At 43.1% G+C, this 14,264-nt stretch overlaps 1 protein-coding gene across 1 annotated transcript in view; it reads right to left on the reverse strand.

The window, feature by feature from the left end:
- Positions 1-423: 423 nt before the first annotated feature.
- Nipsnap2 (nipsnap homolog 2) overlaps positions 424-14,264 on the reverse strand; it is a 30,025-nt gene continuing 16,184 nt past the window's right edge. Inside the window, exons 6-10 of the mRNA XM_057764982.1 lie at positions 12,976-13,116; positions 11,314-11,345; positions 6,422-6,516; positions 4,324-4,407; positions 424-1,565 (exon numbers count right to left, since the gene is read on the reverse strand). Of these exons, the coding sequence (XP_057620965.1) occupies positions 1,501-1,565; positions 4,324-4,407; positions 6,422-6,516; positions 11,314-11,345; positions 12,976-13,116 (417 nt within the window). The 3' untranslated portion in view covers positions 424-1,500. The remainder of the gene's footprint in view (positions 1,566-4,323; positions 4,408-6,421; positions 6,517-11,313; positions 11,346-12,975; positions 13,117-14,264) is intronic.

Genomic DNA, 14,264 nt, shown 5'->3' on the forward strand with positions numbered 1-14,264 from the left:
TGCTGGGATTAAAGGCATGTGTTTTTTTTTAATGGTGTGGCGGCTCATGTATATAATCCCTGCACCTGGGAAAGGAAAGACTGGAGGATTCTGAAGGCTCTGGGCCAGCATGGGCTATAGAGTGAGACTCTGTGGGGGAAAAAAAAAAAGAGCCGGGCTGTGACCGTGTACACCTTTAACCCCAGCACTCGGGAGGCAGAAGCAGGAGGATCTCTGTGAGTTCAAGACCAACCTGGTCAACGAGTGAGTTCCAGGAAGGTTAGTGTTATTACACACAGAACCTTGTCTTGAAAAAACAAAGCAATGACAACAAAAACAAACCCAAAAAGTTCAATCATGCAGAATGTGAAAGTTAGAGGATTTTATTTACTTTTATATGTTCTTGGAGAAAATCATTCACATGTAAAAATTAGGCATCTGACAGGAGTTTTAGTCATACTTTATTTTATACATATCAATTTGTAGGGCAGACATAATTCTTCAGTTCAATGGGACTTCCACATGATTACAGTCACAGAATTGGCACACTATATTAAAAAACAAAACCAAACGGAGACAGAATATGAAGCTTTATGCCAACTGAGACCCAGCGTGCCCTGCCCTTCACACAAGATCTTGAAAGTGTCTGCTGTGAGCTTACCAAAATAGAACCAGAGGTCAGAGGTCACAAAGGGTGGTCTACAAAATAAAACCTCTTTTCCAAGAGCTACTTGTTTCATAGAAAAATATTACAAATAAAATTAGAGCTATTTGAGGTGTTGACTCCCAAATCGCATGTGGTGCACTGGTTCGTGCCAAGCCCTTTGGACACAGTGCCTGGTGGAGCCTGCATTTCTGGCATTTCTGGTCAGGTACACTGTGAGCACCCGCACCGCTCAGCCTGCTGACTGGCCAAGAGTCACAAAATCAGAACATTTTCAGCCATTGGGTACATTCATAATTTGTTCAAAACAAAACAAAACAACTGCTTGGGAAACATGATGTAATTTGTATTTCTTCCTGAAGGAAGGAAATTTGTAGAAATCTGTAAACATAAAACAGATTTTTGAAAATAGAAAGCAATAGCTAATTCTTTTTCAGAGCTGGAATTTTCCTCAGAGATGATTTGAATTTGAATTTTGGTTTTAGAGACAGGGTCTCACTACGCAAGTCCAGGGGTCCAAGCTGGTCTGAAACTTTCTATGTACCCCAGACTGACCTAGGACTTACTGTAATTTTCCTGCCTCAGCTCCCTGAATGCCAAGCTACCACCCCCGGCTATCATGTTTTCCTGAGGGGCTGGAGGCTTAAGTAACATTTGGTAAGCTGAGATGTGGCAGATTGACTCTCCACGTAGTCCAACCCCCATTTCCCTTCGTGATTATGCAAATCTTAAAGAAAAGAGATTTATAAGCTATGTACAGCAGTTTACACCTCGGTTTCTTTTTTCACTTGATGAACGGCTGAAATGAATTCATGACATATATTCGTCACGGAGATCCGTGTAGGCACATAGAAGCTTCACTGGAGGGGCGAGGTCTTGAGCGGGATCATGATTCTGGACTCCATTTCCTGAATGAGAGGGACTGGAAACAAGGTGGAGGTTACTTGGCTGACTTTCTGAACGCACTGGGGTAAAGACACATGACCAAGGCGTCTGCTCAGACCACAGACATATGCTGTTAGAAGGCAGGGGAGCGCTAGAAAAGAGACCGGTAACCAGGGCAGAAATCTGTGACAGACAGCACCGACTAGGAAGTTAGCGAAACTGAGAGTCCACTGGAGAGCGGCTTGATGGGAAAGTCTTGGTTGTGAAAAATAGCGCTTTCTCAAAAGGTTCTTTAAACTAAAACAAACAAAAATTCAAATCATACTGGATCGAGATGTATCCCATAGAAAGGAAAAGTGAGATGGCTCAGTGGGTCACGGCACCTGTCACCAAGCCTGAAGACCTGTGTTGAATCCATGAAGCCACCATGGCAGAAGAGAGACCTGACTCCCACAAACGGCCCACAGACACACGTGTTAAGTGTGCTGTGGCGGCCCACCTCCAGTGGAACAACAGCGCTCATGGAAATCAATGCAAAAGAAATTTTTTTCCCATTTAAAAATTTTGTAAAAACTACTTCTGTGGACTGAGACTCATTCTGGGAACTGGTAAATTTAAGTGGAAATTACAAACAGGCATGGTGACCTACACCTGAAATTCTAGCGTGTGGGAGGCCCAGGCAGGAGGACTCCCTCAAGTTTGTCGCCAAGTTTAAAACAGAGAGTGTACCGAAACAACAGAATAACACACAAAATTACAGGATTTTGTTTCTTTTGTGACTGGTGTCCACTCCCTATGTAGCCAAGAAAGACCTTTAGCTGGGACCCTCCTTCCTGCACTTCCTGGCACAGTCCTGGCCCAATTGTGTGTGTGTTTGGTTTTTTTTTTTTGAGACAGGGTTTCTTTGTAGCTTTTGGAGTCTGTCCTGGAACTAGTTCTTGTAGACCAGGCTGGCCTCGAACTCACAGAGATCTGCCTGCCTGTTGACTGATTTTTTTTTTTTTAACTAAAACAAGTTATTTTCTGGGTTGCTATCTCATTTTCTTACTCAGAATGCAGCTTAAGCCTGGTCTACAAGAGCTAGTTCCAGGACAGGCTCCAAAACCACAGAGAAACCCTGTCTCGAAAAACAAAAAAAAAAAAAAGAATGCAGCTTAAATAACCATTGAATTTAACTTTATGCTGATCTCTATGAATTTGAGGTCAGCCTGGTCTACATAGAAAGTTCCAGGACAGCCAGATCTACACAGTGAGACCCTGTCTGGCAAAACAACCAACTAAAAAAAAAAAAAAAAAAATTAACTTTATAATTTCTCTTGAATTTTAGTGCTGTGGATCAAACCCAGGGTTGAGCCATATCCTCAGCCCCAAAGTTATTACCATTGTCACTATTATTATTGCTGCTGTTTGTTACTCTGTAGCCCAGTCTGTCTTGGGGCATTCTTTTAACCTTAGCTTTTTAAATGTGTTTGCCACCATACCTATTTGCAAATATATTCTTTTTAATTGATATATTAATTATTTTGGGGACGTGATAGCTTTAATGAAAAGAATTTAGAAAAAAATTGTAACGTTTAGAGAACAAATTAACTAAATTTTTTTTTTTTTTTTTTTTTTGGAGACAGGGTTTCTCTGTGGCTTTGGAGCCTGTCCTGGAACTAGCTCTTGTAGAGCAGGCTGGTCTTGAACTCACAGAGATCCGCCTGCCTCTGCCTCCCAGGTGCTGGGATTAAAGGCGTGCGCCACCACCGCCTGGCTAAAAAAATATTTTTAAAAAATTAAGCTAGTCCAGCATGGTGGTGCAAGCCTTTGGTCCCAGCACTTAGGAAGCAGAGGCAGATGGATCTCTGTCTGTGAGTTCGAGGCCAGCCTGTTCTACATAGTGAGTTCCAGGACAGCAAGGGAATAAAATAATTAAATAAAAAAATTAAGTTACCCACAAGTCTCAAAATCCTACTAGGCGGGCTGGAGAGATGATGGCTCAGTGGTTAAGAGCACTGCCTGCTCTTCCAAAGGTCCTGAGTTCAATTCCCAGCAACCACATGGTGGCTTACAACCATCTGTAATGAGGTCTGGTGCCCTCTTCTGGCTTGCAGACATACATGCAGACAGAATATTGTACACATAATAAATAAACAAATAAAAAAAGAGAAGAGACTCAAAACATGCTTTCATTGTTAGAATATCAGAAGCCTGAACTCTGACATATGGCCCCAGTGCACTGGAAGTTTAAAAAAAAGAAAAGAATAAAAGAAAAAACAACTCTACTAGGCAATATAATAGTTGAAACAATTTTCTTATTTTGTCTGTCTTCTGCTTTAAAAATAATTTTATTTATTAATTATATGCATATAGGTGTTTTATCTGTATGCATGACTATATGTGTTGTGCCCATGGAGGCCAGAAAAAGGCATTGGACTCCCTAGACCAGGAGTTCTAGGCAATTGAGAGCCACCGTGAGGTTCTGGGAATTAGACCCAGGTCCTCTGGGAGAGTACCCAGTGCTCGTCTCCTGGGCCATTTCCAGCCCCTTCTCTGGCCTTTTTCAGACAGGGTCTAACTGTAGCCTAGGCTGGCCCAACACTTTCAATCCATTGACCTCCCAGAGAGGTGGGATTAGTCATGAGGCACCGCCCTGGGTTACAGAATCGGAATTATTAATTTGAAACAAAGTCAAGTTAGTATTGAAAGAGAAAAGAACATTGGTCTATCTCACGTCCTGTGACCCTTCCTGTCACATCTGCATTTTAACAATAACACTCGAAGCTGGAGATGTCGGGTCTTTGGCAGCTTACCCGTGTAGTACACCAGCTCCTCCCAGCCATGCTTGTGCCACGCGGCGTTCCGTATGTCCTCCCTGGTCTGGAGATCTTTATAAGCTTAAACACAGGGAATAAGACCCGAGTCAGACACAACACCCACATTCTAGGAGTACAGTCATTCAGGTGGTTGTCCTGCTTTCTCTGACACTGTTTTGGTCACTCAGTAACTGACTTGGGGAACAGCAAGCATGGACTGAGAGAAACCCATGGCCGGCCCTCTGTGAGGAGTGAAGCTCCCTGCTCTCATGGTTTTATAATCCAGTGACCACATGCTGTCTCTACAAGGCAAGGACGCTTCTTCAATAACACAGTCCATTTATGACTGAGAACCTTCAGATTGGATAAACCTTAGACTCACACTCCTTCTGCCTTTTTCTCTCAAGTGCTGGGATTATAGGCACGTACAACACGATCAGGGTAGAACATGTGTTTTTATTTTGATTTTTTAAAAATTAATTTTTTATCTTAGGTATATGTGTTTGCCTGCATGTATGTATGCATGTATATCTGTGCATGTCATGGAGGCCAAAGGAGAGCCACAGATCCTCTGGAACTGGAGTTACAGGGGACTGTGAGTCACTGTGGGTGCTAGAAAACAGACTGGGTCCTCTGTGAGATCGGCCAGGGCTGTTAACCAGTGAATCACTTCACCAGCTGTAGTACACACCTTTTGTTGTTAATGATTTATTATTTATTTACTTATGCACATCAGTGTTTTGCCTGCATGTATGTCTGTGTGAGGATGTCAGATCTCCTGAAACTGGAGTTAGAGAGTTGTGAGCAGCCTTGTGGGTGCTGGCAACTGAACCCGGGTCCCCTGGAAGAATAGGCAACACTCTTAACTGCCGAGCCAACTCTCCAGGCCTGTTGCTGTTTTTTAAATTTCTTTGTAAACTCTGATTTGAACATTTGAAAACGCAGATGCGTTGTGGAGCCAAATCTCAGCTCACCAGATGGCGCACTGTCCGGGACAAGGCTGCCGGTGGACACTAGGAAGAGGGAGGGTCACTGCTATAATGTATCCTTAGTGCAGCCTTTCGGTTTCCAGTAAGCTCCACTGAGCAGAAGAGCCCGGCTACAGCAGGGGTTTCTGGGAGTGATGATGGAAGCGGAGGGATGAAGTTATCTTTTTTGCCTCAATGTAACCACTGAGACTTAGCTTCCTAGCCGTGATGCTACTATGTAACCAGTCTGCACTATTTGTGGGGATCTTTTTTTCTGATGAAGATTGAACACAGGGCCTTGCACATGTCCTACCACCCAGCCATATCCTTTTTTATTTTTAATTAATTTATTCATTTTAAAATATTTATTATGTATATAATATTCTGTCTGTGTGTATGCCTACAGGCCAGAAGAGGGCACAAGACCTCATTACAGATGGTTGTGAGCCACCATGTGTTTGCTGGGAATTGAACTCAGGACCTTTGGAAGAGCAGGCAATGCTCTTAACCGCTGAGCCATCTCTCCAGCCCCTATTTTTAATTTATTTATGTGTAGGTATATATGTTTATGTCATAAGCTGGAGGTACTGAACTTGGGTTCTCTGGAAAAATAGTGAATTTCTAATTGCTGTGCCATCTTTCCAAACCCTGACTGCTGTGGTTTTCCCAGTTTTAATTTTTACTTATGTACATGCATGCAATAAAATACAATTATATCCATCCTCCCATCCCCCTTCCGATGTTTAGTAACCTCCCCAACAGCCTCTTTTGCTTGTTTTTGTTTTTGACCTTGGCTTGTTTTGTAGTTCAAGGCTGGAATCTTCCATGCAGCCCTTGCTGGTAGTGGATTCTCAGTTCTCCTACCTTGGCTTCCTGAGTGCTGGGATTACAGCCATATGCCAACATATCTGGCTTGGGTCCGACCTGTGGCCAGTGACCTACTGACCTCGTGCTGCTGACCTCTTTTGTTCTAGTTAGCCCAGCAGTCACCATCCACCTGTGTTGCTTGCGGCTGCTCTCGTGTTTAAGGTTACTGAGTCTAGACTAACCCCACTGTTTATTACAACATCATTAGTAATAAATTCTTCAATCCCAGTAAGTCTCAAAAGAAGGAAAAGTACACATACCCCAAAGATGATGCACCATATATAGCTGCCCAATTTGAGAGAAGAATCCCCCAACTGCCTCATTATTGTCCTGTCTAAAGCGGATGGCACGGGCCCTATGAGAGAAAAGCAGTGTTCCGATAGTTAAGGAGAGTCGGGAGGCGCCTGGGGCTGCTGACACACACCTGCAATCCCAGCACTTGGAAGGCAGAGACAAAGATAGGCAGGAGGATCTGCAGTAAGTTAGAGACCAGCCTGGGCTACACAGTGAGTCCAGGCTAGCCCATGTTATATAGTGAGACCCTTTCTTAATGAAGACTCAGACTGTATTTCTTCAACTCAGGGCCAGCTATTGGGAATGAAGACTGTTTTCTTTTAACGCGTATCAAAGTATTATATGCACTCAAATTTTTATTTTTATTTTTGTGTGAAGTTAGGATCTCATTCTATACTCCAGGCTAGCTCAGAATATTCTATGTAGGCCAGGTGACCTCAAACTTGTGATTTTCTTGCCTCAGCCTCCTAAGGAAGCTAACTATTTTTATAAGAAGTAGATAATATTTAACTATGACTTTTCAAAACAAAAACAGCAATATGAAGATAATGTGGTTGCACTTCTGCTTACTCCTCAATTTAAATATAAACTTCTGATTCTTGAAATAAATGGGAGGGGAAGAGACCTGCGAACTTACAAGGAACTGCTTCACGGCTGTGAACTTGGCAGCCCACAATAACTTCTTTCCTCATGAGATGGAGCCCATACCCGACACTGCTAACGAGGCCCAGCACCGAGAACAGACGCATCACAAGCCCTGGGATACCTGCTATTATCGTGCTGCTAATATTCACTGCGGAAAGTGACTCCTAACAACATCATCAGGGCTTTGCTTGGCAATGGCAGCTAACACAGAGACCCACAACTGGTCAATATGCAGGCAAATCTTTGTGAATTCTAGGCCAGCTTGGTCTGCAGAGCTAGTTCCAGGACAGCAGGGTTATACAAAGAAACTCTGCTTTGAAAAAACAAAAAAAAAAACGAAACAATAAAAATTTGATTAAAAACAATCATTAAAAAAAACAAAAAACAATCAAAGCCTTCCAAAACCAGTCACCAAACATAAAACCCCCTCTTCGTTTTCAAGATTTAATACTGCAAAAAAGCATGGTTTTTGGTTTTTTGTTTTGTTTTTTTAACTTAAACATCATCTTCTCCTGGGACCAGGCACTCTGTCTTCACATTTAGTGAGATCACCTGAAATCTTGAAAATGTTTAAAATGAATTTTTCCCAAACCAATTTTCTATCATCCGGATAGAAATGAAGGCAGGGGTTTCAAATGACGCAGAGACCCCATCCCACCAGAGAGCAAAGCTGGGTCTATCAAGGGCGTCCTCGTCATGGTTTATCCAGGAAATCTGTATTAATACTTCCGTGCTCTGGCCTGGCCTCGGGCACATGAGGGGCTTAGCACTGATGAAATTTGGGGAGATAGATTCATCTTCATTTATTTAAATGATAAGAACCTGAAAAATAAGCTACGAATATCCACAGTGAAAAAAATAACCCTTAAGTAAGGGACAGGATACTTTAAGTATTTTGAAATAGGACCTTACTATGTTAGCCCAGGCTGGCCTTGAAATCATGATCTTGCCTCAGCTTGCTGAATACTAGACCTACAGGTGGGCATCACTACACCCAGGAAGGAGTATGATTCTCCAGATGGCCTGACCAGTGTGTTCTCTTCCACCTTAACTGGGTTCAGAAACAGAGCAGCAACCTGCCCTGTTAGTGATGAAGCCAGGCTGGTGAGGACCACTTTGTGTGCAGCCACTCTCATCCACAGGGACCCCCACCAAGGCCTCCAGGTTCCTCTGTTGTGAATCACATATGGATTACCCACAAATTATACAGATATCGTCAAAAAATTACAAATGTGATCAATTGTCTTGAATTAAGGAAATCAGTTGAACTGTGCACTGTAACTGCTCAAGAGGAAGGAAAGAGTTTTTCATTGATTGTGATAAAATATTCTGGATTATTAATTTCATTCTGGACTTTTCTAATTTGGTTATGGAAGGCAGAGAAAATATACTTGCCATAGGCTGGTAATAATCAGAAATGTGTGCTGCGGAGGAGACCGCCATCTTAACAGTTACCTACACGCCAAAATACAAATCAAATGCTGAACTGGCTATATGAAAAGTTTAAAATAACTGAGTAACCTCAAAATATCCTGTAGATTCACTGTGAAAAAATATTAATTAGTAACATTCTAGTTGTATGAACATCTAAATTGCTATAAGCTAACATGAACAGCTCAAAAGCACAAATAAAAACCCCTTGATACAATGGTACTTATCACAGTATATAATCAAATATATATTTCTTTTTTGTTTGCTTGAAGCAGAATCTCGGTAGCCCAGGCTGGCCTCAAACTTGCTATGTAGCTGAGGATAGCCTTGATCTCCTGATCCTCCTGCCCCTCCCTCTCCTGTGTTGGGAGAAGTGGGAGCTACCATACCTAGCTAGCTAGAGCTTTTGTACTGAACCTAAGAACTTTTGCCTAGTTCAGACTAACAAAGAGTTTCCCCGGGCTTTTTTCACGTTTCACTTCTTACATTTAAAGAAAATGTTTTTATTTTATGTTTATGAGTGTCTACCTGCATGCATGTATGTGTACTGTGTGTATGCAGTGCCCTTGGAGGCCATTAGAGGGTATCAGAGCCCCCTGAAACTGGAAGTACAAATGGTTGTGAGCTACCATGGTTGTTAAAAACCAACCTGATGCTGGGTGTGGTGGCACTAGCCTTTAATCCCAGCACTCAGGAGGTAAATAAAGACAGGTGGGTCTCTTGAGTTCAAGGCCAGCCTGGTCTACAGAGTGAGTTCCAGTACAGCCAGGGCTACACAGAGAAACCCTGTCTTAAAAAAAAAAAAAAATCCAATATAGTTTCTCTTCTAACTGCTGAGCCATCTTCCCAGCCCTTGAGTTGGTTCATTTTTTTTTTTTTTTACACAATATAAGTCAGGAGTGCAAACATTTTTTTTGTATGCCCAGTTTTCCTGGCACCTTTAATGCTAGGAAATAGTTACCTTCCCTCACTGAAGGAAGATTTACTTAGGCATATTTTTCAAAAAGCACTTGCTCATAAATGCGGTCAAGTGTTAACTTCTGGGCCTTCAGCTCTGGACCACTGACCTATATTATATGTTTGTCCATGTGCCAAGACTATACTTGTTTAAAGTCATCTTCTGTTGTATCCCAGCCTGCATCGAACCTTGGAAATCTTCCTGCTTTGACCTCCCTGAGTGCTAGGAGTACAGGCATAAGTCATAACATTAGGCTTCAGGTACCAGCTCTCGGAGGGAACTGTCAGTCTTCCTACTTTGTCCATTTAAGCTTGCGTTGGTGCTTTGCTACTCAAACTACAGAAAAACAAAAACCAAAAACCAGCTGCATCATCAATCCCAGCTGCCCTGCTAATGTAACAAACTCCAGGTCCCCGAGGAGCTATCCCTCAGGAAGTGTAGAGAGTGGATTCGTTCGGACTGGGATTTTGTCTGCAAGCCTTTTTGGAGAGATGCAAGCTGAAACGGTTAAGTATGAAACAGCATGTGGGCTTGGTAATTCCTAAGAGGTCAGACCTAAACACGACTGGCCATGTGTACATATTTTTCTTTTGTTGTCTGTTTCTTGAGACAGGGTCTTGTTGTGTCTTGTGATTGTCCTTTAACCTCCTAAGAGGTGGAATTTTATATGATGTTCGGCTTGTGTTAATAATTATAGAAGCAGTGCTAGAGTGGTGGCTCAGTGGTTAAGAGCACTGGGTACTCTTCCAGAGGATCCGGGTTAAATTTCCAGCACCCACATGGTGGCTCACAAACTACCTTTAACTCCAATTTCAGGGATCCAATACCTTCACACAGACATACGTGCAGGCAAAACATAAATGCTCATGAAATAAAAATAAAAAAATACTTTAAAATAATTATGGAAGCTTAGAAATAAGTACAGAATGGGGGCTCCATCGTATCGTTCTCTCTAGTTTTGTACATGTTTGAGATTTTTCATCAAAACATTTTTTTTTTTTTTTTTGGTTTTTCGAGACAGGGTTTCATCAAAACATTTTTAAAAGGCCATCTAAACCAGGGGCCAGCAAGATGACTCAGGGGTTAAAGGTACTTGCAGCCAAACCTGATGACCTGAGTTTCATCCTAGGGATCCAGGCGGTAGGAAGAGAGAGGCAACTCCAGGAAGTTGTCCTCTGACCTCGTCAGGCACCAGGCCCTACCAATAAACAAACAACAGTAGAGGAAGAAGACAAAGGGAACAAAGAAGACAAATCACAGTGGCTGGAGAGCAGGCTCTGTAGTTAAAGGCACTTGCTCATCCCCTAGGCGCTCACATGGTGGGTAAGGAACACCTGAAACTCCAGTTCCAGAGGAGCCAACACTCTCTCTTGGACTCTGGGCACTGTATGCACATAATACACAGACATACATGCAGACAAAATGCCCAGACACACAAAAGAAAACTAAATCCTACAAAAAAGGACGGTGGTGTGTGCCTGCACTTCCAGGTTTGTTGGTGGTGGAGGCAGAAGGAGCACTGGAGCCCAGCATTCAAGACAACCCTGGCAGCAGTGAGACTCTGGGAAAGCGCAGCACTGAGTCAAGGCATTTGAGGGTTTCTCACCTAAGGATTTGCGGTGTGAGCCAGATGTGGTGGTTCACACCTGGGAATCCAGGAACCTGGCACAAGGATCGGGAGTTCAAGGCCTGTCTTGGTTACACAGTGAGTTTGAAAGTAGGCGGGGACATGAGATTGTCTCAAAAAGGCAAAACAAAAATAATTCATGGCATGGCTTAAAATAATTAATGAGATATGTAGACTCAACACAATAATATACTTACCAGTAATTGCCCCATTCAATCATTGTTCCTGGCTGAAAGGGAATTTAGATTTTGGTTAGCTGTATGAAAATATATAGCCTAGGAACAAAACTGTGATTATCTGCTGTGTTCCCACGCCATCACTGTAGCACCATATGAGAAAACAACCAACACATAGGCTAAGAGTGATCATCCATGAATGGTGATAGAACCACGGTCAGTCCGTCCTCTGATGCACCGAAGGACCTCTTTCCACCTTCCCCAGCACAAAGGAGATCATTACATCACCGGGATGTACCCCTTGTAATGCTGCTGCCACCGGAGGCTGCCAAGGGTGAAGGATGTATATAGAAAGAAGATGGAAAGTGGGCATAATTAACCATGTTTTCTATTGGATGGACAACCAGAATGTACCAATAAAGATGGAGCTTTATCTAGGTCATTATTTTTAGTCACAGAAGGGATACATCTAGAAAGTTGTTAAAACACACACACACACACACATTCTCTCTCTCTCTCTCTTTTTTTTTTTTGGAGATAGAATTTCTCTATGGAGCTGTGGCTATCCTGGAACTTGCTATATAGACCAGGGTGACTTTGAGCTCACAGGGATCTGCCTGCTTTTGCCTCCAAGTGCTGGGATGAAAAGCCATCGCCGCCAGGCCTGGCTCCCTCTCATTCTCACTCAGACAGGGCTGTACAATCTGTGCAGCACTCAGGGTTGCTGAGGCATTCTTGCCTCAGCAAGGGCAGTTGCTGCATATTTGTGCTTTCTGCGCTTGAACAGAAAGTTGTTTGGGGTTGGAGATGTAACACAGCTCAGTTAATAGTGTTTGCCAGGCCGGGCAGTGGTGGCGCACGCCTTTAATCCCAGCACTCGGGAGGCAGAGGCCGGCGGATCTCTGTGAGTTCGAGACCAGCCTGGTCTACAAGAGCTAGTTCCAGGACAGAAAAAAAAAATAGTGTTTGCCAGGCACACACAGCCCCAGGCTGGATCCTCAGCATGGTGTATATCAGGTGTGGTGGTACACACATTTGATCCCCGTGCTCAGGAGGTAGAAGGAAGACGACCAAGAGCTCAGGGCTATCCCTGGCTACATACCAAGTTTGAAGTCAGCCTCAAGAAAATTACTTGGGGGCTGGAGAGATGGCTCAGAGGTTAAGAGCACTGGCTGCTCTTCTAGAGGGCCCGAGTTCAATTCCCAGCAACCACATGGTGGCTCACAACCATCTATAATGAGATCTGGTGCCCTCTTCTGGCACGCAGGTAAAGCACTGTATATATAATAAATAAATTAAAAAAAAAAGAAAATTACTTGGAAAAACATCAAGTAATAAACATTATACATAATGCCATAAATACAAAAGAATTTAGCTGAAGAAAAAGAATGAGAAAGAGAAAATAAAGTAAAACAAAAAAGACTAGACTGGAAGAAAATAGGTCAAATCAAAATACAAGCCGGATGTGATGCTGGCTATCTGTAATCCCTGTCTCGGGAGACTACCGCAGGAGCTAAAATTCAAGGCTAGCCGGGGCTATGGGCGGCCCTGTTTCCAATCATTGCCACCACCCCTGAAAAATATACGTAAGATGCTAAACACACGTAACAAAATGCTCACTTCCCTTTCACCATCTGCATCAGGAAGCTGTGCAGGGAGGCCTGGCCTGCATTCACTACTTACTCGGAGTTGGTAGGACCTGAGTTCGTATATATTGGGTCCTGATCTCGGCACGGGCTCATTCCAGAAACTGAACTCCAACAGCAGCTGATTTCTCCTGGAGATAAGCATGTCGCTTCTGGCTTTACGGAAATTTACAAATTCCTTTGGGTGAAAAAAAAATGCTCATGAAATCTTTGGATACTTATATATAAATAGACTTTAGTAACAACCAAATTCCAAAGGCTAACACGGTATAAGTAAGACCATCTTAGTGTTTATCTGCTGCATGGGAATAATGGATAGAGCATGCCCTCTCACTTCCTAATGTATCCAGATTTTTTCTTTCAAAGATTTATTTATTTTTGCATGTATGTGTGTGCACCACATGAGTGCATAGTGCCCTGGAAAGTCAGAAGAGGGCATCAGATCCTCTGGAACTGGAGTTACAGGTGGCTGTGAACCCCCATGTGAATGCTGGAACTCAACAGTCCTCTGGAAGAGCAACAAGTTCTCGAAACTACTGAGCTGGAGTCTGATCCACAGTGCCACTTAAACCAGGGATAGTGGCACACCTGTGAGCCCAGCATTTGAAAAGCCAGGAGAATCAGAAACTTAAGGCCATCCCTGGGTACATAAAGAGTTTGAGGCTAGTCTGAGCTGTAAGAAACTGTCTGTCTCAAACAAAAATTCAAAAACAAAACAAACAAGCCGGGCGATGGTGGCGCACGCCTTTAATCCCAGCACTTGGGAGGCAGAGGCAGGCGGATCTCTGTGAGTTCGAGACCAGCCTGGTCTACAGAGCTAGTTCCAAGACAGGCTCCAAAGCCACAGAGAAATCCTGTCTCGAAAAACCAAAAAAAAAAAAAAAAAAAAAAAAAAAAAAAACCAAAAAAAAAACCCCCCAAAAAACAAAACAAACAATGCTGTGGCTGACAGCTTCTATTTGTAATCCAGGGCTGAGTTTACCATGCAGCGTGGCCAGTGTCAGAGTCCAGGCTTGTCAGTTTCAAGGCGCTATCGTGCAGGAGCTTTGATTGTGATAGTATTAAAACTGGTAATTTTGGCTGTGTGGTGGTGGTGCACGCCTTTAATCCCAGCACTCAGAGGGCAGAGGCAGGTGGATCTCTGTGAGTTCGAGGCCAGCCTGGTCTACAAAGTGAGGACAGCCAGGACTACACAGTGAAATCCTATCTTGAAAAACCAAAACCAAACCCAAACCAACAAAACCCTGAAAAAACAAAACAAAAAACCCAACAAAACCCAAAGACCTAACAAACAAAAACCCCCAACCAACAAATAAACATCAACAA

Source organism: Chionomys nivalis, chromosome 3 (assembly GCF_950005125.1).
Source record: "Chionomys nivalis chromosome 3, mChiNiv1.1, whole genome shotgun sequence".
Classification (NCBI taxonomy): domain Eukaryota; kingdom Metazoa; phylum Chordata; class Mammalia; order Rodentia; family Cricetidae; genus Chionomys; species Chionomys nivalis.